The sequence below is a fragment of the Nesoenas mayeri genome, assembly GCF_963082525.1.
Source record: "Nesoenas mayeri genome assembly, chromosome: 26".
Lineage (NCBI taxonomy): Eukaryota > Metazoa > Chordata > Aves > Columbiformes > Columbidae > Nesoenas > Nesoenas mayeri.
In genome coordinates this window covers 5,624,397-5,650,822 of record NC_137552.1, presented here as the reverse complement: position 1 = coordinate 5,650,822, position 26,426 = coordinate 5,624,397, and the positions used below count along the sequence as shown (strand labels likewise).

General features: G+C 46.5%; 4 protein-coding genes across 18 annotated transcripts in view; 2 read left to right on the top strand and 2 right to left on the bottom strand.

Annotated features, from left to right (window-relative positions):
* The window catches only part of LOC308049759 (E3 ubiquitin-protein ligase RNF113A-like), a 17,830-nt gene extending 5,714 nt beyond the window's left edge, over positions 1–12,116 (top strand). The window contains exons 2-11 of one of the 5 annotated variants that reach the window (XM_080359594.1): positions 252–328; positions 439–543; positions 1,131–1,238; positions 1,513–1,622; positions 1,825–1,931; positions 2,482–2,571; positions 3,430–3,523; positions 3,843–3,949; positions 4,447–4,546; positions 12,027–12,116. In XM_080359594.1, coding sequence (XP_080215720.1) covers positions 252–328; positions 439–543; positions 1,131–1,238; positions 1,513–1,622; positions 1,825–1,931; positions 2,482–2,571; positions 3,430–3,523; positions 3,843–3,949; positions 4,447–4,532 — 884 coding nt within the window. In that variant the 3' untranslated portion in view covers positions 4,533–4,546; positions 12,027–12,116. Of the gene's footprint in view, positions 1–251; positions 329–416; positions 544–1,130; positions 1,239–1,512; positions 1,623–1,824; positions 1,932–2,481; positions 2,572–3,429; positions 3,524–3,842; positions 3,950–4,238; positions 4,279–4,446; positions 4,749–12,026 lie in introns of those variants that run through there. The other 4 variants (XM_080359593.1, XM_080359595.1, XM_080359597.1 and 1 more) reach the window with 4 other exon arrangements.
* Positions 5,344–15,515, bottom strand: STRADA (STE20 related adaptor alpha). Of its 7 annotated transcripts, none has more exons than XR_013923330.1 (13): positions 15,221–15,385; positions 14,315–14,372; positions 13,583–13,611; positions 10,431–10,533; positions 9,881–10,002; positions 9,627–9,735; positions 9,385–9,508; positions 8,478–8,649; positions 7,982–8,086; positions 7,481–7,722; positions 6,949–6,991; positions 6,252–6,477; positions 5,345–5,779 (listed from the first exon to the last, which is right to left on the bottom strand). XR_013923330.1 is itself a non-coding variant. In XM_080359588.1 (13 exons), exons 2-13 carry the CDS (start codon positions 15,254–15,256, stop codon positions 6,325–6,327), a joined length of 1,272 nt encoding a protein of 423 aa, XP_080215714.1. In that variant the 5' UTR covers positions 15,257–15,309; positions 15,482–15,509; the 3' UTR covers positions 5,345–6,324. The 7 variants fall into 7 exon arrangements, 6 of the variants coding, with proteins under 6 accessions (XP_080215713.1, XP_080215714.1, XP_080215715.1 ...); XM_080359588.1 differs by adding an exon at positions 15,482–15,509 and having other exon boundaries at positions 5,345–6,477; positions 15,245–15,309; XM_080359589.1 differs by adding an exon at positions 15,423–15,443 and having other exon boundaries at positions 5,345–6,477; positions 15,245–15,309.
* DDX42 (DEAD-box helicase 42) overlaps positions 12,048–26,426 on the top strand; it is a 30,247-nt gene continuing 15,868 nt past the window's right edge. The window contains exons 1-3 of one of the 2 annotated variants that reach the window (XM_080359573.1): positions 12,048–12,166; positions 15,137–15,315; positions 25,661–25,800. The gene's annotated coding sequence lies outside the window, so the exon portion shown is untranslated. Of the gene's footprint in view, positions 12,167–15,136; positions 15,316–25,660; positions 25,801–26,426 lie in introns of those variants that run through there. The other variant, XM_080359572.1, reaches the window with a different exon arrangement.
* Positions 15,515–26,426, bottom strand: CCDC47 (coiled-coil domain containing 47). 4 transcript variants are annotated; one of them, XM_080359585.1, is made up of 14 exons: positions 26,364–26,426; positions 25,722–25,779; positions 23,816–24,078; positions 23,606–23,713; positions 23,260–23,434; positions 22,834–22,955; positions 22,181–22,246; positions 21,726–21,827; positions 21,282–21,392; positions 20,614–20,699; positions 19,974–20,032; positions 18,386–18,495; positions 18,047–18,214; positions 15,515–17,748 (listed from the first exon to the last, which is right to left on the bottom strand). In XM_080359585.1, the coding sequence occupies exons 3-14, from the start codon at positions 24,071–24,073 to the stop codon at positions 17,668–17,670; spliced, it is 1,446 nt and encodes a 481-aa protein (XP_080215711.1). In that variant the 5' UTR covers positions 24,074–24,078; positions 25,722–25,779; positions 26,364–26,426; the 3' UTR covers positions 15,515–17,667. The 4 variants fall into 4 exon arrangements, with proteins under 4 accessions (XP_080215711.1, XP_080215710.1, XP_080215712.1 ...); XM_080359584.1 differs by lacking the exon at positions 26,364–26,426 and adding an exon at positions 26,153–26,218; XM_080359586.1 differs by lacking the exons at positions 25,722–25,779; positions 26,364–26,426 and adding an exon at positions 26,153–26,171.

Sequence of the window (26,426 nt, the reverse complement as noted above, 5' to 3'; positions counted from 1 at the left end):
GGTTTAAAAGACGCTTAGACGAGGTTCTCAGGGACATGGGTCAGTGCTGGAGTTGGGTTGTGGTTGGACCCGGTGATCCTGAGGGTCTCTTCCAACTGAAATGATTGTGCGGCTCCTCCTCGGGGGTTTCACTGGCCTCCCGCACCTTCCCCTGGGCATCCCCGCCTGCAGAGGGGGCAGATGCGCACAGACCCTGCGCTTGGGTCGCAGCCCTGCCCCAGCGCACCCTCACCCCTGGGTCTACCCCTCAGAGAGCAGCGGCGAGGAGGGCAGCACGGTGGTGCGGAAGGAGCGGCGGCGGGACACCCCCAACCCCATGATCCAGAAGGTAAGGGAGCCGCAGCAGGCACTGGTGCAGCCGCAGCACCTGCCAGGCTCGAGCTAGACACAGTGTTGGAGCCTCCCGTCCTTCACAGCTGCTGTCTGCTTGCCCCCCAGACCAGGGGATGCATGAAGGAGAGGTCTGCGTACGCCGTGAGCAGCAGTGACGATGAGGAGCCGTCAAAGGAGATCGGAGTCACTTACAAATCGACAAGGTCGGCGGTAAGGACAGGGCGAGGATGTGGTTCTGCAGTGTGAGGTCAGCTGAGGCCCACAGATCCTGCGCTTCATAGGGAGAATTTGCCTCTGGGAATGTGGGATCAGTCATTCCTTTTTTTTATCTATAGATACACCTCCCTGTCTCTTCTCTCTTAATAGACAAGCAACTTGTGTTAGGTTTTTTCTCCTGATACCCCCTGCATCTAAAGGAGGCCATTTAAGGTTGGACTTTCCCTCTTCGAGTTGGGAATTAAAACCCCAAGATGCCACTGGAGTTGCCCAACATGGCACAAAATTTCCAGGAAAGGGAGAGAAATCATGTGGGAAGGGTTGGGTGCAGCTTCAACTGTTCTTCCCACTGGATTTTTCTCTTATCTCTCCTCTTGGTCTAGTGAAGTTTTGCCTGTTAGTATGAGCCTGGGCAGGACACAAGTAGGATTAAAGCAGATATCAACACATGTTCCTCTTCAGACCTATTTCCTTCTTGTCTGTGCCTGTGTATAGAATGGGAATCGTGCCTGACTTGACCCCACTCAAACCTCATACAGGTTTTCTCTTTGCTGTTGTCACAAGTTGTTCTTGTTTTTCAGAAACCTGTTGGCCCAGAAGACATGGGAGCCACAGCCGTGTATGAACTGGATACGGAGAAGGAGAAGGACGCCCAGGCCATCTTTGAGCGCAGCCAGAAAATCCAGGAGGTGAGTCAGCCGTGCTCTGTGCAGCCGGTGCTCCGCGGCAGGAGCACGAGGGCCTGGCTCAGCCCCTTCTGCACACCAACAAGCCTCTTCCTCCCTGGAAATTTGAGAAGCCAAGAGCATAACTCGCGAAACTAGGGGAACTTTCTGGCTTTATTGGTATCTTGGTGTTATGGAACGCGGGTCTGGGAGGGGAGACTGGTGTCAGAGTGGTGAAAGCTCATCTGTTGTGAAGCTTTCCTGATACTTAATCACATTTTGTTTTTCCTTTTCCTAGGAGCTGAGAGGAAAGGAAGATGATAAAATTTACCGTGGTATTAACAACTACCAGAAGTACGTGAAGCCTAAGGACACATCAATGGGAAACGCCTCCTCGGGAATGGTCAGGTACGTTGGGATGAGCCCCCAAGAACTGGGACCACAGAGAAGCTCAGGCGCCACCTCCAAAGGCATCTGTTTGGGCCTTGAACTTGGCTTTTGCCACCAGCTTCGTGTCTTAACGAGTCCAGTGTTTGGTTCCAACCCGGCCCCCAGGGGCTTTCTGCACTGCAGCTGCTCAGCTGGCCTGAACCTTGTCCCACCCTTTCAGGAAAGGACCCATCCGCGCTCCGGAGCACTTGCGGGCCACGGTGCGGTGGGACTACCAGCCTGACATCTGCAAGGACTACAAAGAAACTGGCTTCTGTGGCTTCGGAGGTGAGCGATTGTGTCTGCAGCTCAACGCGTGCTGCGCCACGTTTGCAAAGGGATCCAGTCTGGCTTGTGGTCCTGTGTTTGTGATCCCAAGATGGGCTGTTACTGATTTACAGGCGCTTATTTGCAGAGCTGGTGTGTGATGCTGTTGCAGAGTTGTTTTATGTGACATTCTTGTCATTTGTGTCTTTCTGAGAGCTGATGGTGTCTAATCAGTGGGTTTAAGAGTCCTGGGAGGGACCGCTGGGCTGTTCCCACCCTCGCACAGGTATTGTGGCTGCTGAGGCCATGTGAGGGGTGGGGTTTGCTGTTTATTATCCCACTTCCCATGTGTGTGAACGCCGGAGCTGTCGCTGTGACACACAGAGCGTGATCCTCGCGACCTGTCAGCCCTGAGGGGGATCCTGTGCCCGCTGGAGGGATCCCGTGCCCGCTGCAGGCACAGGCGGGCGGGGAGCAACGGGGTTTCGCCTTCCGGCCAGAGCTCCCGCTGCCCCTCAGTGCAGTGTCCTGCTAACATTCCTGGCTGTTAATTCCTCTTTGTGCTGCTCAGACAGCTGCAAATTCCTCCACGACCGTTCGGACTACAAACACGGCTGGCAGATCGAACGGGAGCTGGATGAAGGCCGGTACGGAGTCAACGGTACGACATCCCTCTGCTCTCCCTTTCCCTGAGCTGACGGTGGGTGAAGGCACCGGGTCCTGCCTCTTATCATGCCCGAAGTGACCGTGATTTAGGGACACGGGACCGCGAAGGGAACTTCGCCTTCTCTAATGGCGTGTGCCACGGGTTGAGTGAATGTCAGACAGAAAGGATGCTTTTGTTCCAAAGCTGTGGAACTCCCTGCTGCAGCGGAACTTGAGGGGCCAGTAACCACTGATGGCACAGAGCAAATCTGCTGCTTTTAGAGAAGCGCTGATGTCACCAGAGAGAATGATCTCCTCGGGTTCTTCATACAAGGGCAGCTCAGCTCCCACAGCAAGGTGTGGGGAGATGGGACTGTCTCCTGCACCCAGATACCCAGGAGGTGGGACACCTTAGTGCTCCCTCACATGGTTATTTCTCACTCGCAGCATCCGTAGCTGCGGCCCAAGTCCCGTGAGCGTTGCTCATGAACCGCTGTGCGGTTGTGGGGTGGAAGATCGTTCTCTGTTCTGTTGGAGCCAAAGAGGTGGTGGCAGCTGGTTTGGAAGAAAATCTAAAAAATAGGAGGGGGGTTGGAAGATATGGCTCTTTATAGCAGCGCGTGGGCGAGGTGGAAGAGAATTTGCTGCTGTGAGATGAGCAACAAGCACAGTGGCTCATTAGGCCTAATTATATCTCAGTCCCACATGTGTTAGTGACATCAGCACTGCCCAGATGCCAGAGCTTTATTGTTTCCAGCTGGGATTCAATCCCACCTGCTGTGTTCTCTGCACATTTAATATTTCATGCTCCATGCACGGGCTGGTCTGGCCACTTCTGCTCTTGCTCCGGTCTGGTTAACTTTCTCCCCTGCAGATGATGAAAACTATGAGGTGAGCAGCGATGAGGAGGATATGCCTTTCAAATGCTTCATCTGCAGAAGTTCCTTCAAGAACCCCGTGGTCACCAAGTAAGTGGTGGTTTTGGCACAAGGAGCCACGTGGTGGCTGTTGATCAAGCCCACTAGTTGTTCACTGCCAGGGCCAATACAAACTCTGCCCGGGGGCTGCTGGGGCCTTCTGGTGGGTGGGAAAAGTGTCTGATAACCAGAGAGTCTCATAACTGCAGCTGGAGCAGCTCCTTGGATGGGATCTCAAGCCTTTATTTGAGCACCTTTTAGATTTACACAGATACTGCCTCATTACATCGGCTTTCCCTTTAACTTTGAGATTCTGTTTTCATGCCCTTGTTCCTTTGTGACGTTCAGTGGCCTCTCTGTCCCCGCACAGGTGTCGGCACTACTTCTGCGAGAGTTGTGCCCTCCAACACTATCGCAAATCCCAGCGCTGCTACGTCTGCGACAAGCAAACCAACGGCGTCTTCAACCCGGCGAAAGGTAACGGGCTCCGGGAGGAGCGAGGGCGTTTAGTAGGAACACCCAACGCGGCAAAGGCACCAGCTCCTGAGGCATCTCCTTGGCGCTGGGCCTGGCCCTGAGCTCTTGGCTGCCAGCAGAGCTTCCGTTAGCGCCTGGAGACACTAAATCACAGCCTGGGTGGCTCCGTGGGCGCAAAATGAGCATCTGTGCCTGCCCAGATGGGGAACTCAGGGAGCGCGACTTCTGGGGAGGGTGAGATGTGCCGTGGGAGCAGAGGCAGCAGCTTGTCTGACGCTCTCGCTGGCAGCTGAGTAACACGCGCTGGATTCTGTGACTGTCACATCCGCTGCCCTGGGCTCCGCACGCAGTGACAGCTCCCAGCTGAGCCTTTGTGCGGGCAAGTGGTTTTCTTCTAGGTGCCCTGGTTCTTGCGGAGATGGGTGTCGCAGGGCCTGGCTTTGGTGTGGGACACTCCCTGCACCCAGAGGCTCATCCTGCCCCTTCTTGATTTTCAGAGCTCATGGCAAAATTGGAAAAACATAAAGCAGAGGAAGAGGAAGAAGAGCAGCAGCACTCAGAGCACGGAGAGGACCCGCAGTAGCAGAGCACTGTTTTGTATGTAGCTGAATAAAGCTTTTATGGGAGTAAAGAAAACAAACCTCAGAGCAGTTGCCTTGGGGCCAGCAGCTACTAAAGGTGTCGTGACGGTGCCAGACCCCTTGGCTGCTGCGTTGGGAAGGTAAGGTCAGCCTCGGGGGCCGTGGCTGCGCCGGGCTCTGCTGCCGCCAGGACAGAAGCCCCTGGGGAAGGAGCTGCTGGAGCTCTGCACGTCCCGTTACTTCATCATTTCTTTTTTTGACCAAGGTGCTGCTGTTTCACTCCCCAGTTCGTGCTGTCCTGCTTGCTTCCTGCTGCTGTGTAAGCATAAAACTCTAAGTCCATAATCTTTGTGCATGGAAAGGGATGAGGAATCCCAGCTTGTCTGAAGTTCATCCTTCACCCTAAAAATGCTAACTTGGGGAAAGCAGGCCGGAGCACTGCAGTTATTTGTGATTTATTATCACTCAGTGTATTCCTTTCTGCCTGCTCTTAGTTCCTAGAATTGGACAGGCTTAGAACTTCAGTGGCAATTGTATCACCCCTGTTTGGTGGGGAAACCCAGCTCCAAACCCCCCAGCTGCTCCATGTCACTAACTCTCCACCAGCTTTCAGTTTCTACCGAGACTTTCAGAAAAGAGCAAGAGCAGTTGGTTGTAGCTTCTTGCTTTAGTTGAAGGGAAGATGGTTTTGAAAAAATGAAGGCAGTTACAACTCATAGTGCTGCGAGCAGCAGCTTTTTAGGTAAGGAAATGAGAGGAAACAGCAGACTTAACAAACTTCAGAAATATTTTATTTGTTTTGGCAAAAAACTAGAGTAACAAACTTTATCTGGGTTCAAGTACAGTTTATAAACACAAGAGGGACCTGTTGCCAGCACCGCTACTCCCATCAGCCACCTCCGGGGCACTGACCCACGGGAAGTCCTCCAGCACCCACGGGCCTTGGAAGGGACAAACTAAAAGCCTTAAATACCATGGGATGGGAGAGTCACGCAGCCAGGAGCCGAGGGGACCCACCTGAGAAAAGCTTTTGCCTGTCGTTCAGTCAGGGAGGGCAGAACAGCGATAGTAACGGAAGGCTCAACATCAATTCTATACATGATGTTCAAAGAGGAGTCGTGAGCAAGACGATTTAGCATCAAAGTGAAGTGACTTTTCCTCTGTGCCAGGGTAAATCACTGAGAACGAGCTCTCTCCAGAACTGGAGAGAGGCAGAGCTGCAGAGGAATGCCCGGTGCAGCGAGTGCGCCTGGAATAAAAGCAGGTTGTCTTCGATCTCCCATTGTCCATCACAAAGCAGTGACTGAGTTTCAGAACATAATCCCTATTTTCCCCACCCTCAAAACATCCCCTGTGCCAGCAATCTGACAAGCTCTGAGAAAATGCCTGAAAGCGAAGAGCTTCCTGCCTCCCCTTAAGGCACCCTGGAAAGAGAAAGAACCAAAGAGGGGAGGGACGCGCAGCCTTCAGCTGTGATATGAGGAAGCCAGTGATTCTTAAAAAAACATAAATAGAGACTAAACAGACTTGCTCAACCCATTCAAGTGATCTACCAGTGCTCAGCTGCAAGAACTGGGGCTCTGGAGTACTCCACAGTTCCCCAGGGTCGAGCCTTGCCCAGCTCAGCGCTGTCCATTTGTTTCCAGGCTACTTCTTGAGTAAACAGACAGTTGAAGTTCCTTCCCAAGGACCTGTAAACTCTTCTATGTGTAATTCATCACCTTTTAAGAACAGGACCGGTAAATTAAAGTGTCCAGAAAGCTCCTCCAGAACCAGGTATAGTCCCTGTTTTTTCTAGAATTCCCAGTCATCCACATCCAACTGCTCCAGGTTTGACACCAGCCCGAAAATCCCACTGGGATCCTGGGGCCGCGTTCCTTCAAAGCTGGTGATGGGGGTGACGGGGCGCAGCAGTTCAGGGAGCGCCTCGGACGCACGGCGCTTGATCTGCACAGAAAGGAGAGAACTCGGCTGCTGAAACGCTGCCCCACAGCTGCCAGTCACAGATGTGCAGAACAACGTGGGGTTACAGGCAGAAATTAAGAACACAGGATTATCCTCCCGCTTGGGCAGGGCTGTGCAGGGCTTTTCTGCAGCATCTTGTAACAACAAAGCAACAAGCCAGGCAAATGGTTTCAGGGGCAGGAGAGCCTCTGTCTCGTACCACGCCAGGGCTGGAGCTGCCACGCAGCTATAAGCGCCACACAGGTCACGTCCGGCTTGTCTCACTAAGGACCAGTACTCACCAGCAGATTTACAAAGCTGAACTAAAATTAGTCACCAAACTAACTCGATCCTTTCAGATCGCAGAAAATTCAGCAACTCGATGTTTCCACCCTCTGATTCAGTGACACAGCAGGACAGCAAAGCTACAGAAAAGCCCCTGTTCTTTATCTGCAGATTAAATGAGTTCCTTACCTGCTTGAAGAAGGGATGATTAAGCAGAGTGCCTGCGCTTGGCCTGTAGAAGGGAGTTAGAACAAAGTAAGCACACGAGAATGCATCCGTGTTTAAAGTCAGTGCTAGTGGAAGTTCAACCTTCTTCTGTGCAAGTTACCTACTTACACAGCCCAGCATTCGGTCAAGAGAGAGTTTCTGAACAGTGGGGTGTGCTAGAGAGGTCTGTCATGGCTACAGACGACCTTCCACTCGCTATAGAGCGGCTGTGATTGCGTCCTGTCGTTATTCTCTGTTGACACTCACTGTGATGGGAACCAGGTGAACAGTCTCACAGAGACCAAAAAGTCAAGCTGGTACGTTTGTTTTCCTAACACGTAGCAACTCTGCCCCACTTGCAAAGTAATTATTAAAGTGCTCTTATGGAAAGTGCTCAAAGTGTTAACAACTGCTCTTATTTTAAATACTTTTGGAAAGAAAATGCTGGCTTTCTCAGTTCAATTTGCCCTGGAATAGCACGGGCATGTGAAAAGCAGGTACCATGTGGCTTTACCTGAAGTCAGGGTTCCGCTGGAGGCACTGCTCCACAAAGTTATGGAAGTAGGTGGAGAAGGTGCGAAGATAAGGGTGCAGGGTCGGCTCTCCGTTGGCTGCTCTCACGTTGCTGATAGCCATGCTCTCGCCTACCCCGTAATTAGCGCTTGAACGGGAGGTTTTCATAGTCAGCTCGTCGGCGGGAATCGTGGTGGTGTCTAACAGGCAGGGAACGGTTCCATTCAGCTTCTCCAAGAGCATCTGGAAGAGAAGGGGCATCAATATCACACACAGAAAGATCAGGCAGTTATCTCGGTGGATTTCTAATGTCCTCAGAATTTGGACGTGATCATTCTGACACTAAAGGTTTGATACAGAAGTGCTGCAATTCTATGGAAAAAGCAGCATTAAGAAGGGGATTCAGGCAAGCACAGCACCCCTCTGTCTTTCCAACCCAGCGCAGCAAGGCGGGACTATGTGCCAGGCTCAGGATGAGCAAGGAAGAGCTTTGCAGCCTTACCTGAGTAGAAGGCATGTCTTTAAATGGTACGTGGCCGTTTGCCAGCTCGCAGGCCGTTATCCCTACACTGTAAATGTCAGATTTTGCATCGTAACCCTGGAGATTCTAGAAGGAAAAGAAAAATTAAGCCTTGTGGAGTTGCGTGTTACGGAACACGGGCAATGCCCGTAATTCGATATGCAGGAGAGCAAACCCAAATTCTGCCCCTGTGCCTGCCCCAAATCTCCTTCCCTCCAGCCTCTCCCCTTTTTGCATTCGCACACCTCCCTCTGGAGGGAAAGACGATGTTGTCACACATGCTTCTCAGCAACTGTCCCTTTTGACAGAAATACAGGTTTCCCCTTTCCAGGGGTCACTGGTTTTAAGATAAAAAGGATAGGAAAAAAAAGATAGAGCTTTTGTTGTGTGTCCCCACACATGCCATAAGAACTCAGAAAATTCTGCAGATAAACCATTTATCACTACAAACTCACAGTTCTTTTTCTTTTAAACATACCTGCTGCAAGACTTCAGGACTGAGCCAAGGCAGGACTTTGATGCTGTATTTGGGGAAGTCGTGAACAACTTTGAGTCGCTGCCCGTGGTTGATCATACTTAGGTTACTTCGCAGGCCAGAGAGGTACACCTTCCCATCCACGGAGATCAGGATGTGGCTGGCTTTAACACTCCTGAAAGATAAACGAGTACAATAGCAGCAGCATCCCCAGAAGCCTGATAGTGCAGAAGGGCACTGCAAAGGATTTGAGGCAGGCTGGATTTCTTTTACACTACAGATAATAAAAGTAGGGATCACTAATAACCTTGAACTTTCAGCATCTGAAATTTACTCTCACAGGAGAAAGTTTATCAGAGAAGAGAAAAAAAATGTGCTAAGGGGTGAAGAGACTGATTTAGAAAGAGATAAAGAGCAGCTGTAGTGAGCACCTGTGGAAAGGGTAACGCCTGCCCTGCTGGACAAATGATCAATATTCGATCAGTCTCCTACCAAGAGGTCGTGGTTCCTAAGGACCATCCTGAATGCTGCGCAAAACCACTTATACAAACATTAAAGATTCTATTCAGCCACTCTGCAGGTTCCCAAATGTTTTTCTGGCAAGGATAAACACAGGACTAAATTCTGGACCCAGAACCTTCAACAGTAACAGGGCAACTGTCAGTCTCAATTTGGAGACTATCAGTAGTATCTGAACAAAGCCTTAATGAGTCAGACGGTGAATACGAGCTGCAGTTGAGATTTTAGATACAGAGTGGGCTTTGGGATCAGTTTGTTCCACAGTGACACTGTCACACACTTTAGTAAGATCAATGGTACGATTTTCTGTGAGTATCAAACTGACTTGAGGAGCAATATTTCTGAGAACCTCCAATAGAAGGAAATGGATTGTCTTTTATTTTCAAAATACCTGTGTACGTAGCCCATATGGTGGATGTAGTCAAGTGCTTTCAGCACGCCTTGGAGGATATACGCAATCGCCAATTCACTCATCCCATCCATAAAATGGGTACAGATCAAATCTTTTGCAGAACCTAAAAAGAAACAAAACACCTCTGAGTCTGTCAGAAAAAAACCACCAGAGATACTTAATGTCTGAAACTTCATTTCACAGAGTATGACGCTCAGACAGCGGTGTTCCCTCTCACCTACCATAGGCCATGAAAGACGTCACCACCCATAGCTCATTGTCAGCTATGAACGTTGCTTTGTATGGCACGATGTTAGGGTGGTTGAAGAGCTTGGAAACATGAAGTTCCCCCTAAAATAATAATAATTTAATAAAAAAGAAGACATTTTGATTCAATGTGGTAAATGCAGAAGTATGAATATAGTATTGACAAGCACTGCTCTTGCTGCCTGTCTTCTCCTAAACTTGTATTACGGTATTAGGGGATTCGTGTTACCTGCAGGAATGTCACCATTTCATTCGTGCAGGCCTCCAGGTTCACTCTTCTGACTGTCACGTACTCCCCTGTGGGTTTATACCTGGCCAGGTTCACAACCATCAAGTCTTCAAAGCCTCTGCCTAAAAGGAAAGACATGAAAGCTTCAGCAATATTTCTGGAACCACACACTTCTGGAGAACTCCAGTCCTTGACCCTTAAATAACCTTTACATTCATTTACTCAAACTATTTTTGGCCTTGTGGAAAGAAGTAATCGTTCCATCAGACGCCACCTTCCTTGGCACATATCCCATCGAGAGAACCCTCCTAGCCAGAAGCATTCTCCTGCCTTTCCAGTTCAGAAAGGAGGTAGAAATAAAATCACGTCTCTTTCAGCTGAAAGCCTTTAGGATTAGCATCTCATTTTTATCCAAGTGATTTTAAAATCAAAGAGGACAGGCATCTAATGTCAAAAATAAGCAATCGATCAAGAAAAAGCCAAGAAATCTGCACAAGTTACGTTCTTTGCAAAGCAGACTTTAGATCCCCCAGCCCACTGGTAGTTTTACCTATAATAGTGAGCAACTCATAACAGCTGCTGTCTGGTAGGAAGTTGCTCATGGTGTCCCTTTTAGGGGAAGACGCTATCGACTCGGAGCTTGCCTCATTTGTCTGGGGGAAAAAACCAAAAGTCAGGTCAAAAGAAATATCACATGCTAGAAAAATCGCCTCCTCCTTATATTATTATCATACACCGCAAAATAATAAGACAGTACTGAATAGAGAAGAGAGAATTTAATTGCTGTTAACGTAATTTTAAATAGTTATTTATCAATTGAAATTCAGGAGATGCCTCATTTCAGAAGATCCAGACATCTGTGTTTCAAAACATGGAACTGTAACAGGTAGGTTCTTAATTGCTGTAAGCTAGAATGTCTTTAGGAATATTTGGATAAAGCCAATTACTCTTCACCTTCCATTAATCACAAATTTGTGTGGCCCCATCCTGTTGCCACAGGGAAGTTTTGTCTAGAGCCCTTTGCTCTGCGCCGTGGCGTCCAGCATTCCTGAGGCTTCTGCTTTTCTGCTGCTCATCTCTGCTAAGACCAGGGCAGCTGGAGCTGCTTCGCTGAACGGTACAAGCGATGAACCAACTTAGCCAAGATACGAATATCAGACACACATGAAAAGAGAAGCTCACATGAAAGCAAAAACTTAACTGCAAAGCATTAGTGCTTACAGAAAAATAAAAAAAAGAAATAAAAATAAAAGAGCCCAGAGCACGCGTGAAGCAGCACTCCCAAGCCTGTCAGCTTCCCTTCACTGTACCTGACATCCAGCCATCTGCTTTATTTACATACACAGAAACCCTTCCAAGCAGGATTTTACAGAAGACAAACTTCAACGTTCTTGCACATTCCAACTCCCTCAAATTTCCAAAGTCGCAACAAGAGCATCCTAATGGGGAACCAAACTTATCTGGTGTCTAAGACCAGATTGAGTTATCTCAAATTTCCAGCACATTAACTCCTCCTGACATTTGCAACTCCAGCTCATTTCTTCCACCTCAGTCTTCATCAACTGCAAGCGCCCTTTATCAGACCTTTTCTCATGCTACATGAAGCAGAAAAGGCTCGTGATTTTCCTAGAGTGATGGCAAATACTCCCTCTTCCAGCACTGAAAGATGGAAATGCCACAGCGATAGCTGAAAAACAAGGAACGTGCTGTTCTACACTCAGTCCAGGGTAAATGTAGTGCAATGAGCACAGACATTAATTTGCCATAAATTACCTTTAGGCCCCTAAATATACTTTGGGAGTTGTCGGTTCCACCTTTCAATGGACTTTGACCAGCACACATTTTACCTCTCTCTGCCTTCTTTAAAAGAGATAACTTTTTCAGGTAAGGGAAAAAGCAAAACTTAAAATTTGTGACCAGCACTGTGGTGCAATTTCAACTCAACTCCAGTGCAGCAGCTCAGTCCCGACTCAGGATAACTAAGCCCTGAGATCTCAGAAGTGCCCAATCCTTTTTTGTTTCTAGTCCTAACCCAGCGCTGTTGCTTGGCTGAGAACAGGCAGCACCTTTCCTTTCAAATTTCAAACTTCTGGTAAAGACGCCTGTCAATTCTGACTTCGATTGTATCATTCATGACTTTTTCCAGCAATTTCACAGTCCTGTCAACAGCAAGATTGCCAGGAGAGAGACACAGGCAGATGGAAACCTCTGAAGCAGAAAGGCACCACCAAGGAAATGAAAGCAGCGTTATGGAGCAATGACAGCTGGTGAAACACTCAGCAGTATGTAAGTGGTTTGCTTTATTCAAGTCCACTCCAGATACAGCATAAGCCAAAAAAACAGATGCAAAAAAAAAAATCTTATTAATAGTGTAGGCTGTTTCAACAGTAATGGAAAAATAGTGTAAATTCCCTTTTTAAAAGTCTTGCAGCACACCACAGGTTGTCACTCACCTCTCTTCATGTTAGCAGTGACCAGTAACTGAGAGTTAATGCAAAAGGAGCTCTACCAGAGGTTTATCAACATCGTACAAGAGTTTAAAACAGAAAGTTAAACAGAAATGTCATTTATGAAATACTGAACAAAAGCTCCTCAGTGGTTTCACACAGGACAACTTTTGGTGTATGGTCAAAAGAAGTGCAAAATGAGTTCGCTTTCCGGCTTGTTGGTCTGATTTTGAGATAGGAAATTAAACTTTGAAAGGCAACTAGTGTCATAAATGGCATAAGAAGATCAGTTGTGTGATGATAGCAGGGATCTGCGTTTGCCAAATTGCGTTCATCTGAGTTAGGAAGAGGGAATATCGCTTTTGTTCTGCTGCCATCCTCTCCACCTCCTCATTCCCTCACTCACTTTCAGCAGAAGCAACCAAAATTTTCCTCCCATCACTCTCCCCAAATGATTGACCTTTTTCTGCAGCCCTGCTGGAAGAAGTAAGCTTTTATTTAGATGTAAAAATCAGAATGAAAGCCAGCAGTACCACTGCACAGGGCACCAAACCCCAAGTGAATACTTCAACAAAAACCAAACAGATGCTGATCTCAATTTGCTTCCTGTCCAGCATATGCAGAACGCTCAGAAATGTTTTAAAAAGGCATGAATTTACTTGCCTTTATACAAAACATTCCATATATGTCTCATATTTTCAGCTTTGTTTGTGCCAGGGAATTACAGACGCTGGCACAAAAATCAGTTATAAGCAGCTTGAACTGACAAATCACATTTAATTTGTGTTTGCAATTAGCTTCAACTAGAGAACACCTGCACACAGAAATGTTTCAATATGGTGAGGGCAGGTGGGAAATCATTTGACAAATAGATTCTATCACAAGTTGTGTTATTCTATGAGCACTGTTCATTATGATCCAGTGTGTTTATTCTAACAGAGTGCTATAACAGATGAGCATCTCTGCAGAATCAGATCTAAATAATCTCAAAAAAAGGAGAGCCTTGATGCGCTGGGGGAAGGAGGGACGACGACACAAATCCCAGAGATGAAGGTGAAAGTTTTGACTTGTCACATATTGTTTGAAAACCACACACCAAAATCTCCACTCCAGGGTGAAACCTGTTTCCACACTTGTAGAGCTAAATATAGAGATGAAATATATAACTAAGAGAAAAAGAAAAATCAAACTTCCACACGGAATAATAATCTCCATGCAATGAACCACAGCACCACAGCCTGCAAAAGCCACTTACTTTTCTCCGAGTGTCACCCGGAGGCTGCTCTGGAGTAAAGAAATTAATTGTTCACCATGTTGTGTTCAACAGAGACCCATTAAAAATATAGTTGGAAAACTGAGTAAATATTCCTACATTATATTTTTTGATACCAAATATATACCATTTTTTTTTTAAATGTTTAATTTACACATAAGGTGACAGCACTAAAAACAAATTGTAGTACAAGTATGGGAATTAAAGAGATTCAAACAGTGCTACTGTTCATATATGTAACGTGCCCATTTTTTTCTTGTACCTCTAAACACATTTAAAAATGACACATCTACTTCACTTAAATACGGAAAAAATTATCTAAAGTTTATTTAAAGTAGTGAAAATTCCTCCAGTCCTGGACATCTTTCCTATGCTCTGGTCACCTTCTATGTCCCTGATCAGGAATTCTGCATCCTAGTGGGCAATTTTGCTTGTTACGCTAATATAGAATATACAGAAATACAGAATGCAGGGTCTGGAAATATAATAGTACTGCCATCAACATGACACTGATTTCTAAATATCTTGCTAGATCTTGGACGCTTTCACATTAACTTTACACAGTCAGTCAGCTTGAATGACCAGATCTGGTGCTGCAACCAGATTTATTCATTTCTCTTACTGTTGAGATACATATTTACAATCAAATTAATAGACCTTGCAGCTAATATAAAACATTTCTGACAACATCATCTAGTGAGAGGAAAAACTTACCTCCAAACAGTTCGAACTCTCTTAAGCCTTCAACAATGAACTTTTCAGACACCCACCGCTGAAAGACAAAATAAAAATCCCTCGGATAATTAGTTTTTTCATCTAGAGATAATGTTTTTTCCCCCCTTTCCCCATGCAAAATCAGCACATAAATATTTTTAAAGCTGTTGTTCTCATACAGAATTCATGCTTAAAATTCAAAGCAAGCATTAGGTTGTGCAGAGAATTTTTCTACCATTCTACTCAAGAAAAAAACCAAACCATATATGCAGACATATAATAGAATATGCAATTTTAGGCTTGTAGAGAATTGATCATGAAGTTAGCATTAAACAATCACAAACACTCCATTATAATTTGTCTACTTGGTAAAATAACTGAAAAAACAGTTGATGTTTAGTGCAAGGGAAGCCAGTCCTAGAAAGCACCAAGGAGCCCTTAGGTGACGACAACTCAAAAATCACATGTAACGATATAACTTTGTGGCATTAAGAGCGTTTTCTCACATGAAAACTTCCTCCCTTTAAAATGCAGCATTAAACAAAGCTGTTGAGTTTGGCTGTCCAAACTAAGTTTAAAAAAATAAAATAAACTGTTGGTGTGACACAGATGAGTCGATAATTCTTAAAGGGACAAAAAAATGTGCATTGCTGCACTTTTTCTTAATTGCAACACCCATCACAAACCTCTTGCACCACACACCAATGAGATATTGGTGTGCAAGCAATAAATACCTCAGCCCAGCTGTTTTGGTTTTAATTAGCTCCTAGTTTGCACATCGATGCCCTTCCCTATAATGAATGCGTTTTACTGTGATTTCAGGTGCTTTCCAGGAGCCGGCCCTGCACAAGCGCAAGGCAGGTTCTACCGACGGCTGAGGGAAGCTGGAAGGTGTTCAACACTCACCCTAATCCGCTCGGGTTTACTTACAAGAAAAGACATGGAATCCGCGTTTGTTTTTACCTCACGCAGCTCGGGAGGAAAAAACGGGCAACCTGCAGGTAAAGAGCGGGTCACCCCGAGCCCCGCAGCGCTCACCGCTCCGGCCCGCCAGGCAGCCCCGGGCCGGGTGGGCCCCACGGGAGCGCAGTGGGCGGGAAACACCGACCCGGGCCCTCGGGGCCCCTCAGGGCAGCGACCTCTCCCCCCCCCACCCGGGCCCCTCACCCGCCGCTCGGGCTGCGGCCGCCGCTTACCGCCGGCTGCGGACACTGCGTGTGACGTCAGCGCGCCGCCACGTGACGCGGGCGCTCGGCGGGTCGCGCTGTGACGTCGGCCGTGAGGCGGGAAGCGGCGGGCGCCATCTTGGGGCGCTGAGGAAGCGGCCGAGGCTGCGATCCCGATGGCCGTCCTGCCGCTCATCGGGGACGGGAACGCCGCCTGCCCGCCCACGGTGCTGCTGTAGGGCCTGAACGGCCCCGTCCTTGAACGCAGGGGGGTAAATCGTCCATCTCCACCCACCTCAGCCTGCAGAAGTGGAGAGACTCCTTCCTCCAGTTACAGGCCCTCCCTCAGCAACCACCACCCTCACAGGCAGCAGCGCCTGTGTGACGACAATGACAGAACGGTTTGTGTTGGAATCTTTAGATCACCTAGTTCCACACCCTGCAATGGGCAGGGACTTCTCTGAAAGCCAAATCCAGCCTGGCCTTGGAACAGTTCCAGGGGTGGGGCATCCACAGCTGCTCTGGGCAGCCTAGTCCAGGGCCTCACTGCCCTCCTGGGGAAGAATCGCTTCCACCAACATCCCAGCAGAGAGAACACTAGCTACTGCACATCAAAATACTCACACTGACAAAGCTTTGAGATTCTACGAGATGAAAGGAACACGGAGTCCAGCCAAGTAAAGTAGGCAGGTGGAGTGTTTTAATTATATTTTACTCTTCTTTAGATTGTTCATATTACAAAATTAGCTGCCACGGCCCACAAATGTATGGGACTTCAGGAAAGCTGTCCATTCACTCAAAAAGCACAAATTAATATTTCCTTTCAAAGACCTTTGTGAAACAATACCGTATTAATCTTTAAAGCTAAATAGTGCTGAAATTTCATATAATCTGCATTAGTTTTGGTTTTAAATCATTTTACCAACCATTACAAAATTAATGTAGTTGCATGTATCAGGTTACAGACATTTGCATTTAAATCAGTGTGAAGTACCCCATGCTGGAACAAGATGTTTAAGCAATTGCTGTTTCAACAGCAGCTCATTCTTATTGCCTCAGTACCAAGTTTGCACCAAGTATTGAACAAGAAAATGCAATACATTGTTTCCCCACAAAAACTGTTAAAAGTCTGTTACAAGCACCAATAAAATGCCTTCTAGACTGGAAGCATTTATAAAATGCAGAGCTCTCTGTTAGCGAAGTGCTTGCACAGGCGCATTCACTTCATTCTCCCCATTTATATTCAGAAACCTGAAGTGATCATTTACCAGATGAAGAGGATGTGTGTCCTCTGAAACACTTTACTCGCTTGGGGAAATTGGCAATTGCAGATACCTCACTGAATCTCACTTCTGGCTGGAGTGAACTAGAAAGCAGCTGCTGAGATCAGGAGAAAAGTTTTTCAGGCAAACTTGTACAGTTAAAAATACTCAAGGAAAGCAGGTTGAAGCTGCTAAGTCACCATGCACTCACTCCTGAAGAAACAACATGCTGACATTACAGACCTCACATTGTATTAAGCTTGCAGCATTCAAAACCACAAGTGGGAAACTGTTCATGTGTTCCATTCCTCATATCTAACCCATGTAATTTTATGCACATGCCAGTCATGCCCACAGGTGACCTAATACTGGTTCAGTCTGTCATTAAAAAAAAATTAAAAAAAAGAAAAAAAACTTCTATTCTACTGGACTTAAATCCCTGAAGAATCCATACCGTGTATGGAAGGCTCTAAGTTTTGTGCCTTTTCAAGCTTAATGCAAATAAATGCACAGTAAATGTTTATTGTGCAGTTTTCCTCCCCTTAAGTTTCTCCCCTGTCCCTCCCAATAACTGAAACCAAAGTATAAAACCAAAGCATGAATATGTTACCAGCACATGTGGACAGGCTTACAGTCTTCTGTTTTTAAAGAACAAATGACAAAGAGCATTCAATAATATTGCAGTTTTTTTTCTTAAACAGACAAGTAGCAAAAATTTATACCACCTGGAATAAAATTGCTGAGACAAAGCTCTCTACATACACCTGCATGTTGCTGTAATACTTAAATAAGTAACACCAATGCAAGGAACATTTCTCTTAATGGCTGTTAGTGTTCGAAGTGTAGGATTATGGAGTTCAGTAGGTCTTTGTACCCTGGGAATTAAAATTCTGCAGGTGGCACTAAGATGCCTCTCACACTGGAGTCACATAGCTTTCACTTTGATTTGCTTCATCTTCATCTGCTTCTTCTCAAGTTTCTTCTGCTCACGCCGCAAAGCCGCTTCCTGTAGGCAAGGACACAGAGACTGGAATGAACATGGGTGAGCTCTTCAAAGAGCAAGCTGATCATTTTGGAAGAACCAAACAACAAAAAAAACCCTCCAGTACTTGGGTTCACATCTCGGACTGCATGAGCCAGCTCCTCACTGGATGCCTTCACGTTTCAGAAACTGGCAGCACATACCCTGACAGTTTGATTTCTCATGGGCTGGAAGGCAGACAAAAGTTGGCTGTTGCTGGAATACCTACATGCAGCCCTGGAGATACCATAGGAGAAATTTCGCAGTAGCAAATCCATCTCACCTCCAGCCGACGCTGTTTTTCAGGATCCTCTTCATTCATGATTCGCTCCTTCTCTGCTCGTTTCTTCTCCTCTCGACGGGACTGGGCAGCCTCCTGCCTTTGCACGTGAGTCAGTTTAAGGAAGTTCTCTTCCACACGAGCCCTGTTCTTATCAGCTTTTTGTTTACCCTTCGCACAGAGAAAAGCAAATGCACTTAATACAGGTTCCCCATGAGAAGGAGGCACTATCTCTGATAGTCTTACTAGAAACATATGGCTCCCACTCTTAAGATTAAGGATCTAATATAATGGTTGCCATTCATACAATATTCAGAAGACAGAAAAATATACACTACTTACTTCTCTGTTCAGCCGGAACTTCTTTGCTTTGTCAATGCAGTAGATAACCATGCTCATCAGAGGCAGCAAAGACTCCATGTCCTTTGGGGAAGTGTTGCCTGAACCAGGCACTAAAATAAAAAGGCTTCTTGTTAATTCAGAGAGGTTGGCAGAATTTTTCTACTTCCCATAGCACGCTTTCCTTATTGCTCACACCATTCATGAAAGAAGGATGTTCTTATCCTCCTCTTTAGGAAGGACATAACCAACTAAGAGAGGCATTTAGCTTTGGCGAACACATTTAGAATCCTCACACAGTGACAGGCACAATTCCCCCACACAATCGTTCTTAGTTTTATTAGTACGGAATACAAATGTAAGCTCTGAATTCAAGCTCTGACATTAGCTTCACTTGGACTTTTATGAGGACATAAGATGGATGGATGATGGCAGAGCGGTGGACATATCTCCCTTGGCTTGAGTGAGGCATTGACACAGTCTGCACAGCATCCTCACAGCTGAACTGAGGGAGTGCGGCTGGATGAGTGGGGAGTGAGGTGACTGAACTGGTGAAGGGAAGAAGCCAGAGAGTCGTGGTCAATGGGCAGAGTCCAGTTGAAGGCCTGTATCTAGTGCAGTGCCCCAGGGGCAGTGCTGGGGCCTATATTATTCAATATGGGAATAGAGTGACTGTCTGCAAGTTTTCTGCTGACACCAAGCTGGGAGGAGTGGCTGACACTGGAAGCTGTGCTGCCATCAGAGACCTGGACAGGCTGGAGAGTTGGGCAGGGAAAAATTTAATGAAATAGAACAAGGGCAAGTGTAGAGTCTCGCATCTGAGTAGGAACAACCCCAGGTTCCAGTATAAGTTGGGGAATGACCTATTAGAGAGCAGCGTAGGGGAAAGGGACCTGGGGGTCCTGGGGACAGCAGGGTGACCATGAGCCAGCACTGGGCCCTTGTGGCCAGGAAGGCCAATGGTACCTGGGGTGAATTAGAAGGGGGGTGGTTAGTAGGTTGAGAGAAGTTCTCCTGCCCCTCTGCTCTGCCCTGGGGAGACCACACCTGGAATCTTGTGTCCAGCTGTGGCCCCTCAGTTCCAGCAGGACAGGGAACTGCTGGAGAGAGTCCAGCGCAGCCACCAAGATGCTGCAGGGAGTGGAGCATCTCCCGTGTGAGGAAAGGCTGAGGGAGCTGGGGCTCTGGAGCTGGACAAGAGGACACTGAGGGGTGACCTCCTTAATGTTTACAGATATCTAAAGGGTGAGTGTCAGGAGGATGGAGCCAGGCTCTTCTCTGTGACAACCAATGATAGGACAAGCCATCTTCCAACACTAACCTCATACAACCACCAGCAGAGATCCGAGTATGAACTAACTTCAATAACACCAAGACTGAATATCCTGTTATCATGACAATATGGCATCCGGTCCCCAGTGTTACTGGTGCCTTCTGTTTACTTGTTAATTAATCAATGATGCTTTTACATGCACAGAAGGCACTCATCATATATTGTCTTCTACAGATAACAGAACCTGAATGTGCAACTTGCACAAATAAAGCACAACACTCCTGACTATACATACATCCATTTACACCATTCTCTTACCATTAAATGTAAACAAAAGTGTCTTTTTAGTTTCGGGCAGTTTTGTAAGCTGACCCTCCCTGGTAGAAAAGAAAAAAAAAAAAGTGGCTGAAATGAGTGAAGAAAAATACAGGCACACAAAATACCTAACATCGTTAGGGAAAAGCTCGTCAAGAACCAAGAGACACTTGCAAACTACTCAAGTAAAATAACTGAGATTAAAAGCCTGGCTGTAACTCAAATTCAAGCTTCAAAAACTATTCAGATTCCTTAAGTGTTTTGGTCAGAAGCATGCAGTGAAAAGGCACTCTTGGCCTTTAAACTCTAATGTGCCCCATACCTTTAGGGGAATTACTCATTTGTTTTCCATGCAGCTGTGTACACCAGAGCTGCCAGGTGTTATCTGAAATTTGTGGCTGCCCAAACTACAATGTAACCAGCCCACTAAAATAAATATTAAGGCAATACAGTACCTGGATCTTCTAAACTAATGCAGCGTTTGGAAGCATTGAGGGTGGAATTATTCACTTGTTTCACCTTTGCTCCCTATTTCTCTTTGTGTGCATTTCAGCAGGCTTCACACTGCAAACAAGTTTGTTCACCTCTGTTTTGTTTAGTGTTACAATAGCTACTGGGAGGAGAGATCTGGCTTTATACGTACTCTTGCATAAGTTTTGGACCGGAGAACTGGTCCGAGAATTGGACGGACTCAATCTTGTCAGCATAGTGCGTGAGGAAATGTATCATCTAAAAGAGAAACTGGGGTTAGTTTTTGCCAACACCAATCCATCTGCAGCCTACCCGCTCCATGTGGGTTTGCCAAAGTGTCCATATATCACTCAGAAAATTGCTGTGCTCAGCTTGTCATAATGGCAGTACAATGTGAACTGTCAGGGTTTTTCAGCTTTTGCTAGAATGAGCCTCAATGCATGGAATTAACGTGAGCAACTCAGGTATCAGATACATAACTCTCATTACAGATTTTCCAATTCATTTGATAACACGTCAGCTCTGAGGACCTGCAGACACAGCATCAACACCCTCCTTCAAACTGGCTGTTGGAAGCAACTGCCAGGCTTTGAAAGGCAGTTTTAAGTCTGCAGTTCACATTAGAATAGCAGTTGCTATGTAAAAGGAATAAGGGTGTGAGAATTACATCCTTCCTCCAGCCCTTAAGCTTCCTTAGGGTCTTGATTTCTCTAGATCTCACTAGGGCCACTTGGCTCTCCTGTTGTGATGTTTATAGGAGATAGAGATTAGAACTGTTTTGTACAGGCTGTAAGTGCGAGGGTTACCATAGAAGGTTTGTACTAATTAATTCAGGATTACCTTAGCGTCCATCATTCCCTCCGTGACTTCCCCCATCTCTGACAAGATAGCCAGCGAATCTGGAAGCCCATATTTTGCACCAGACTTAGGCTTATCACTGCAGAACTCACTCTGTTCCAAAGAGAACACGGGGAAAGAAAGAAAAACAAACACAAGCTTGTATCTTATCAGAGCAAACTCTTCCAGAACAGTGGGACCCCTAAAAGTACCTGATAAAAACCAATACAAATCCAGTAACTCAGTCACTCAGTCTGGCTGGGGACATGTCAAGCATAAATTAAAGCATGCAGTATCAATAGTCGTTATTAATATCTTTTCCCCACACACTGATTCCAACAGGTCAGTCACAAGGGTTCAGCTGTTCCCAAGAAAGTAAGCAATCTACAGATTAGAGCTTCTTATATCCTATTATATGTCACGTTAGTATTCCTTATATGAACATACCAGGTCCTGCATCTCTTTCTGAAGTCGCACCAGTGCTTTTCTTGTTCCAACAGCAAACACATAGGTGTCCATATCTTCATCATTCATTGTTACTTTTATTTGCTGTGGGACAGAACGTTATTAGCCTTGATCAGATTTATATGACGTACTCTGCCTTTTGTGAAACCCCCTTTTATCAAGATGAGGTCTTGAAGCATGATAAGACTGTTCACAAAACCATTCAAACAATAAACCCCATAGATGAAACAATTCCCAGTCATCAGCAGCTTGCATTTCACAAGCAGAAAAGAAATATGAATTATTCTTTCCGAATCTTTTGACAGTTCCTGAACTGGAAAATGTGAAATACTATAAAAAGACACCTAGCAACTCACTTGTGTGTCATAAGAACAATCAAAAGCAGCAGAGCGGAACCGAAAGAACGCAACTGCTCATCTAAAGGGCCGAGTACTTACCACCTGGTCAGAAGCTGGCCTCATCATGCGCGCAAGAACATTCAGTAGGTCTTGCCTCTTGAGAAACTAAAAACACAAGTTCGTAAACACAGAAGATAGTTAAATATACCTCGAGTGCAGCACTTCATTGGCAGATAGTGGGGCTCAAGGAAAAAGAGGACAGTGGTAAGTAGATGTTTTTCAGAGAATAATTTAGCTTGAAGGGCCCTTTGGATGTCACCTGTACTGCTCAAAAGCAGGTCTACTTTCTGCATTAAATGAGTTTCTCAGGGCCTTGTTCCCTCAAGTTAGGAGCTGAACCAGTGTTTTCTCCCAGGTGCAGTACTTTGTATTTGTCTGCTGTTTTTCATTGGAATTCCTGTTGGCCCATTCCTCCAACACACTAAAGCCTCTCTCTTCAGCAGCCAGTTACTGCCGTTTACACTATACTTCTGGTTTCTACAGTCCTTCCGTAAGCATCCACTCTTACCTAATTCAGTGGGCACAATATAGGCCTGTACACATCTTTAGTCCAACCAGAATTCCCTTCACGGGTCCATATTCAGAACCCCATCTCTGAATGGGAGTGAAGGAGCTGAGCTGGGACTCTTGTTGCTCATGCTGGAATGGAAAACCTGAAAACTGGTGACAGGTATGAACTCCCTCATCGTTACCTTTAGCTGGATGAGCATTCCTTCACAGCACACCCTTCCAGAGCACCACAAGTTATAGATGTGTTCGTTTTCTTGATTTAGTTTCCCAGTGCTTATAGCTTCTTTATTAGTGCCATCATCCCCTGAAGAAAACAACAGTGAAAGAGAACTGCAATCTAAAACCCACAAATTTAAACACCAACATTCATCAGCAGGCTTAGAGCTCAGTCGTTGCTGGATAACTTCACTATCACTGTGATGGTTCTCAATAATTTATACTACAACCCCATAACATAATTTCAGTACTGCTGCTTGACACAAAGCTGTCATTAGTGCGATCATGTATCTGCAGAGAAAAAGTTACTCTTCTCCATAGCCTATATGCTGCTCTAAAACCAGCTTTATTCAAATAAACTAAAACCAGATCTTAGTCATCATGGGACTCACCAACAAGAGCAAAGTTACTTTCTAGCAGTTCTCTGTGAGTATTGAACCATGCGTGAGCTAGACGGTTGTTTTTGTTCTTCCCAATGATGTAATTCATGATGTAAGCAAGAAGACCTGTTACCATCAGGATCTCCATGTAGTAACTCTCCCAGCTGTTCTGAAGGTGAGCAGGGACCTACAGGGAGCAAATGGAAACTCTTTACACATTGAATGAGCAGATGCCATATACACAAACAATTTGAAAAAGGCTGGAGAAGCTTCGTCCCAACATGAATGACATTACTACCATACCGCTTAAAAAAGTGATGAAACGCCAAATAGAAAGCAAATCAACACTTATACCTACATTAACTATTGTTATGGGGTCTTTATTTTTGCTAGGAGAGGCATCTGGTTTCTCTTCATAGCCTTCAAATTCCTCATCATCATATGGTTCACTCTCAGTATCACCTTCCTAAAAGACAAAATCACAAACAGCATGAAAATCCAACGCCCAGGAAGCAAAATCCAAAACTATAAGGTGAGAAACACATAGAAGAAGCAGATGAGGCACTACCTGTGTATCTGCATCAAAGTCTTCCTGATTCTCATCCTGACCTTCAAGCTCTACAGTGGCTTCTTCTTCATCATCTTCTGTAGTGATGATCCTCTGAGGAGACTCGGTGACTGCATCTTCATTAACATCTTCAAATTCAGCAAAGTCATTATCATCATATTCCATAATGTCGTCTCCATCCTCAAATTCATCATACTTTGCCAAAGCAAAACTCCATGGGATGAGCAGGACAGCAATAAAAATATATAAATTCTTCATTTTCACTGAAAAAAATATCAAACATTGCAAAAAATCCTTATTGATTTTGTTACATGACACCTCCAGTAAAAAACCAACACTGTCGGGGTCAGACCAGAGTGAAAAATAAACCCCTGCCTGATCTTGCCATCTTCTGTATAAAGTGAATATTCTTAGAAGAAAAAAATAACTTTGAAGTTGAGGTTCTAGACTCTCTTGCTTGTAGCAGGAGCAGCTGAGGCAGCAGCACGTTCACACCTGGCCAAGGGGTTCAGGTGAGGAAGTTCTGGAAGTAAAGATGTTCTGTTCTAAAACTGACTCTCCAACAGCATCGCTCAGTCAGTCAGCACTGCCAGCTCATTTCAAAGACCACACACTGTGCCTACAGTTGTTATTAATTAGCAATTAGACACAGTCAGATGAGTGAATGTGTAACAACAGCAGTAAATATTAAAACGTCCTTAATTAATTTACTTTAAACAGCAACACTCCAATAGCCTCTGCTCTTTTAAAAGTGCTCATCTTTTGATTTTCTAGACTGCACGCTCAGAATCGGGTCTCAGCACATCTCAGCACTATTTCTGGTTAGACGTAGAGGTCTTTTGTTGTAAACGCCACAAAAGTAAAAAGCAGGAAGAGGATGGATATTGCACCGGACTCCAAAACAACAGTAAACTGCAGCTCATGAGACTAAAGCTCCTTCCCCAGATCTCCCAGAAACCTGCAGACGGTTCAGCCATTCACCTTTTTTTTTACCCTCAGCTTTCTGTGTCTTTTCTGCTTGATCTCAAACCAGCCCTGTCTCCCCCTCAGACCGTCCATCACTGAGGATTTTGTTACCAAGATCCAAAACGAGGGCCTGAAAAGGCAGAAATAACCCTCCTGCTGCATTTCAGAGCCAGCTACAGAGGATCGGCTGCATCAGACTTGGCAGGAAGGCTCATTTTACTCCCTCCCGCAACCACATCTGAGTGGGAACTTGAATGTTAATGATATTGTTCTCTTAAAAACTTGAAATAGAAACAATTTGTTCCTAAATTAGACCAGCACTCCTCTGAGTACCACATACAGGGAACCCACTGCTGTGAATGACAAGGACGGCTAAAATAAATGCTTTGTCAAAGGGTTCTCATTCTAGCAAAACAACAGAACATGTTCTCAAGAACATTAAAGACAAGAATTACATCAAGACAGAGCCCGTGCATTTAGCACATTGCTTGGGTATGCCACAATTTCATGTTAATCTAAACAGAAAACACAAAACACTATTTACATATGACAGAATTTGCATTCAGAGGTTAAAAACGCCCAGACAACAGAGCCACCCGCTCAACCAAACCCCAGCAGTTTCCCAATAGGAATTTTGAGACTCTTGGAGCATATCCACTTTCAGAAGACCCTCCAACTCCATAAAGCTTTATGCAAAATAAAATTCCGCTGCTGATGCCAAAAGACAGTTGAACTAGAGAGAGGTGAAAACTAGAACACGCTCCTAACTCAGCCATCTGCCGCAGGCAGAACGCATTCTACATACAGACAACCCCATGAAGCAGAAGATGCTTCAGCAGAAGCTCCATGATCTATAAACCACCGACTTTCCCTTCACAGGGGAGATGGAAGGGAGAGGGACTTGGCCCCTGCCTTGAACCGCTGAATCAGGGACACCCACCGCAGGAGCTGCTCGCCGTCCCGCGGATCCCCTGGCTCCAGGCAGACGCTCGCAGCTCCTTCCAGGGATACAAATCAAGGTTAGTGAGGGGAAATCAGCTCTATGGGGCCCCCTCTTTTGCCCCACACGCCCACTTTGCCCTCCCCCGTCCCACTCCTGGCCCCGCAGGGGTTGCTGAGGGCTCCAGACAGAGGGTGTTGGGGGCTCCAGGCCCCCCGGCCCCGCTGCCAGCGCCTCCTGCTCCCGCGGCTGACAGCCCAGGCCCCGCACGCCCTCAGGGCCAGGCCGCCTCTCAGGGGCACTACGGGGCCAAGGGTGGCCAGCAACGGAGAGTGAGGAAGGGGCGGGGGTGAGGCCGGCCCGGCCGGGGCGGCGGGAGCGGGGTGTCCCACCCGGCAGGGCGCGGAGCTGCCGCCGCGGAGCCGCGTTACCTGAGTCACGCGGCGCCGCCACCGCTAAGGCCCGGCCCTCCAGGCTCCGCCGAGCGCCCGCAAGCGGCGCAGCCTACGTGCTTTCCGCAGCGCATGCGCACTTCGGGCTGCCCGCGCTGAAGTGCGCAGGTGTGCGGGTGTACACGCGCGGGCAGCGGGAAGAGAACTCACAGCCCCGCGGCTGAGGCAGCAGCCGGGCCCCGGTACCCACCGCACGGCCCCGGGGCTGCCGGTGAGAGCGACCCGGTGCGCTCACGTCTTGTCTGGGTCTACC

Excerpts from the sequence above, each read along its gene's own strand:
- STRADA (XM_080359587.1), bottom strand. The coding sequence starts at position 15,256 with ATGTCTTTTCTTGTAAGTAAACCCGAGCGGATTAGG. Across the intron at positions 14,373-15,220 it reads GTAAACCCGAGCGGATTAGG|CGGTGGGTGTCTGAAAAGTT; the intron begins GTGAGTGTTGAA and ends TTTGTCTTTCAG. Across the intron at positions 9,736-9,880 it reads AAATGGTGACATTCCTGCAG|GGGGAACTTCATGTTTCCAA; the intron begins GTAACACGAATC and ends TTATTATTTTAG.
- CCDC47 (XM_080359583.1), bottom strand. The coding sequence starts at position 25,629 with ATGGAGCTTCTGCTGAAGCATCTTCTGCTTCATGGGGTTGTCT. Across the intron at positions 20,033-20,613 it reads GGTCCAAAACTTATGCAAGA|GGAGGGTCAGCTTACAAAAC; the intron begins GTACGTATAAAG and ends CTTTTCTACCAG. Across the intron at positions 18,496-19,973 it reads ACTTTTGTTTACATTTAATG|TGCCTGGTTCAGGCAACACT; the intron begins GTAAGAGAATGG and ends TTTTTATTTTAG.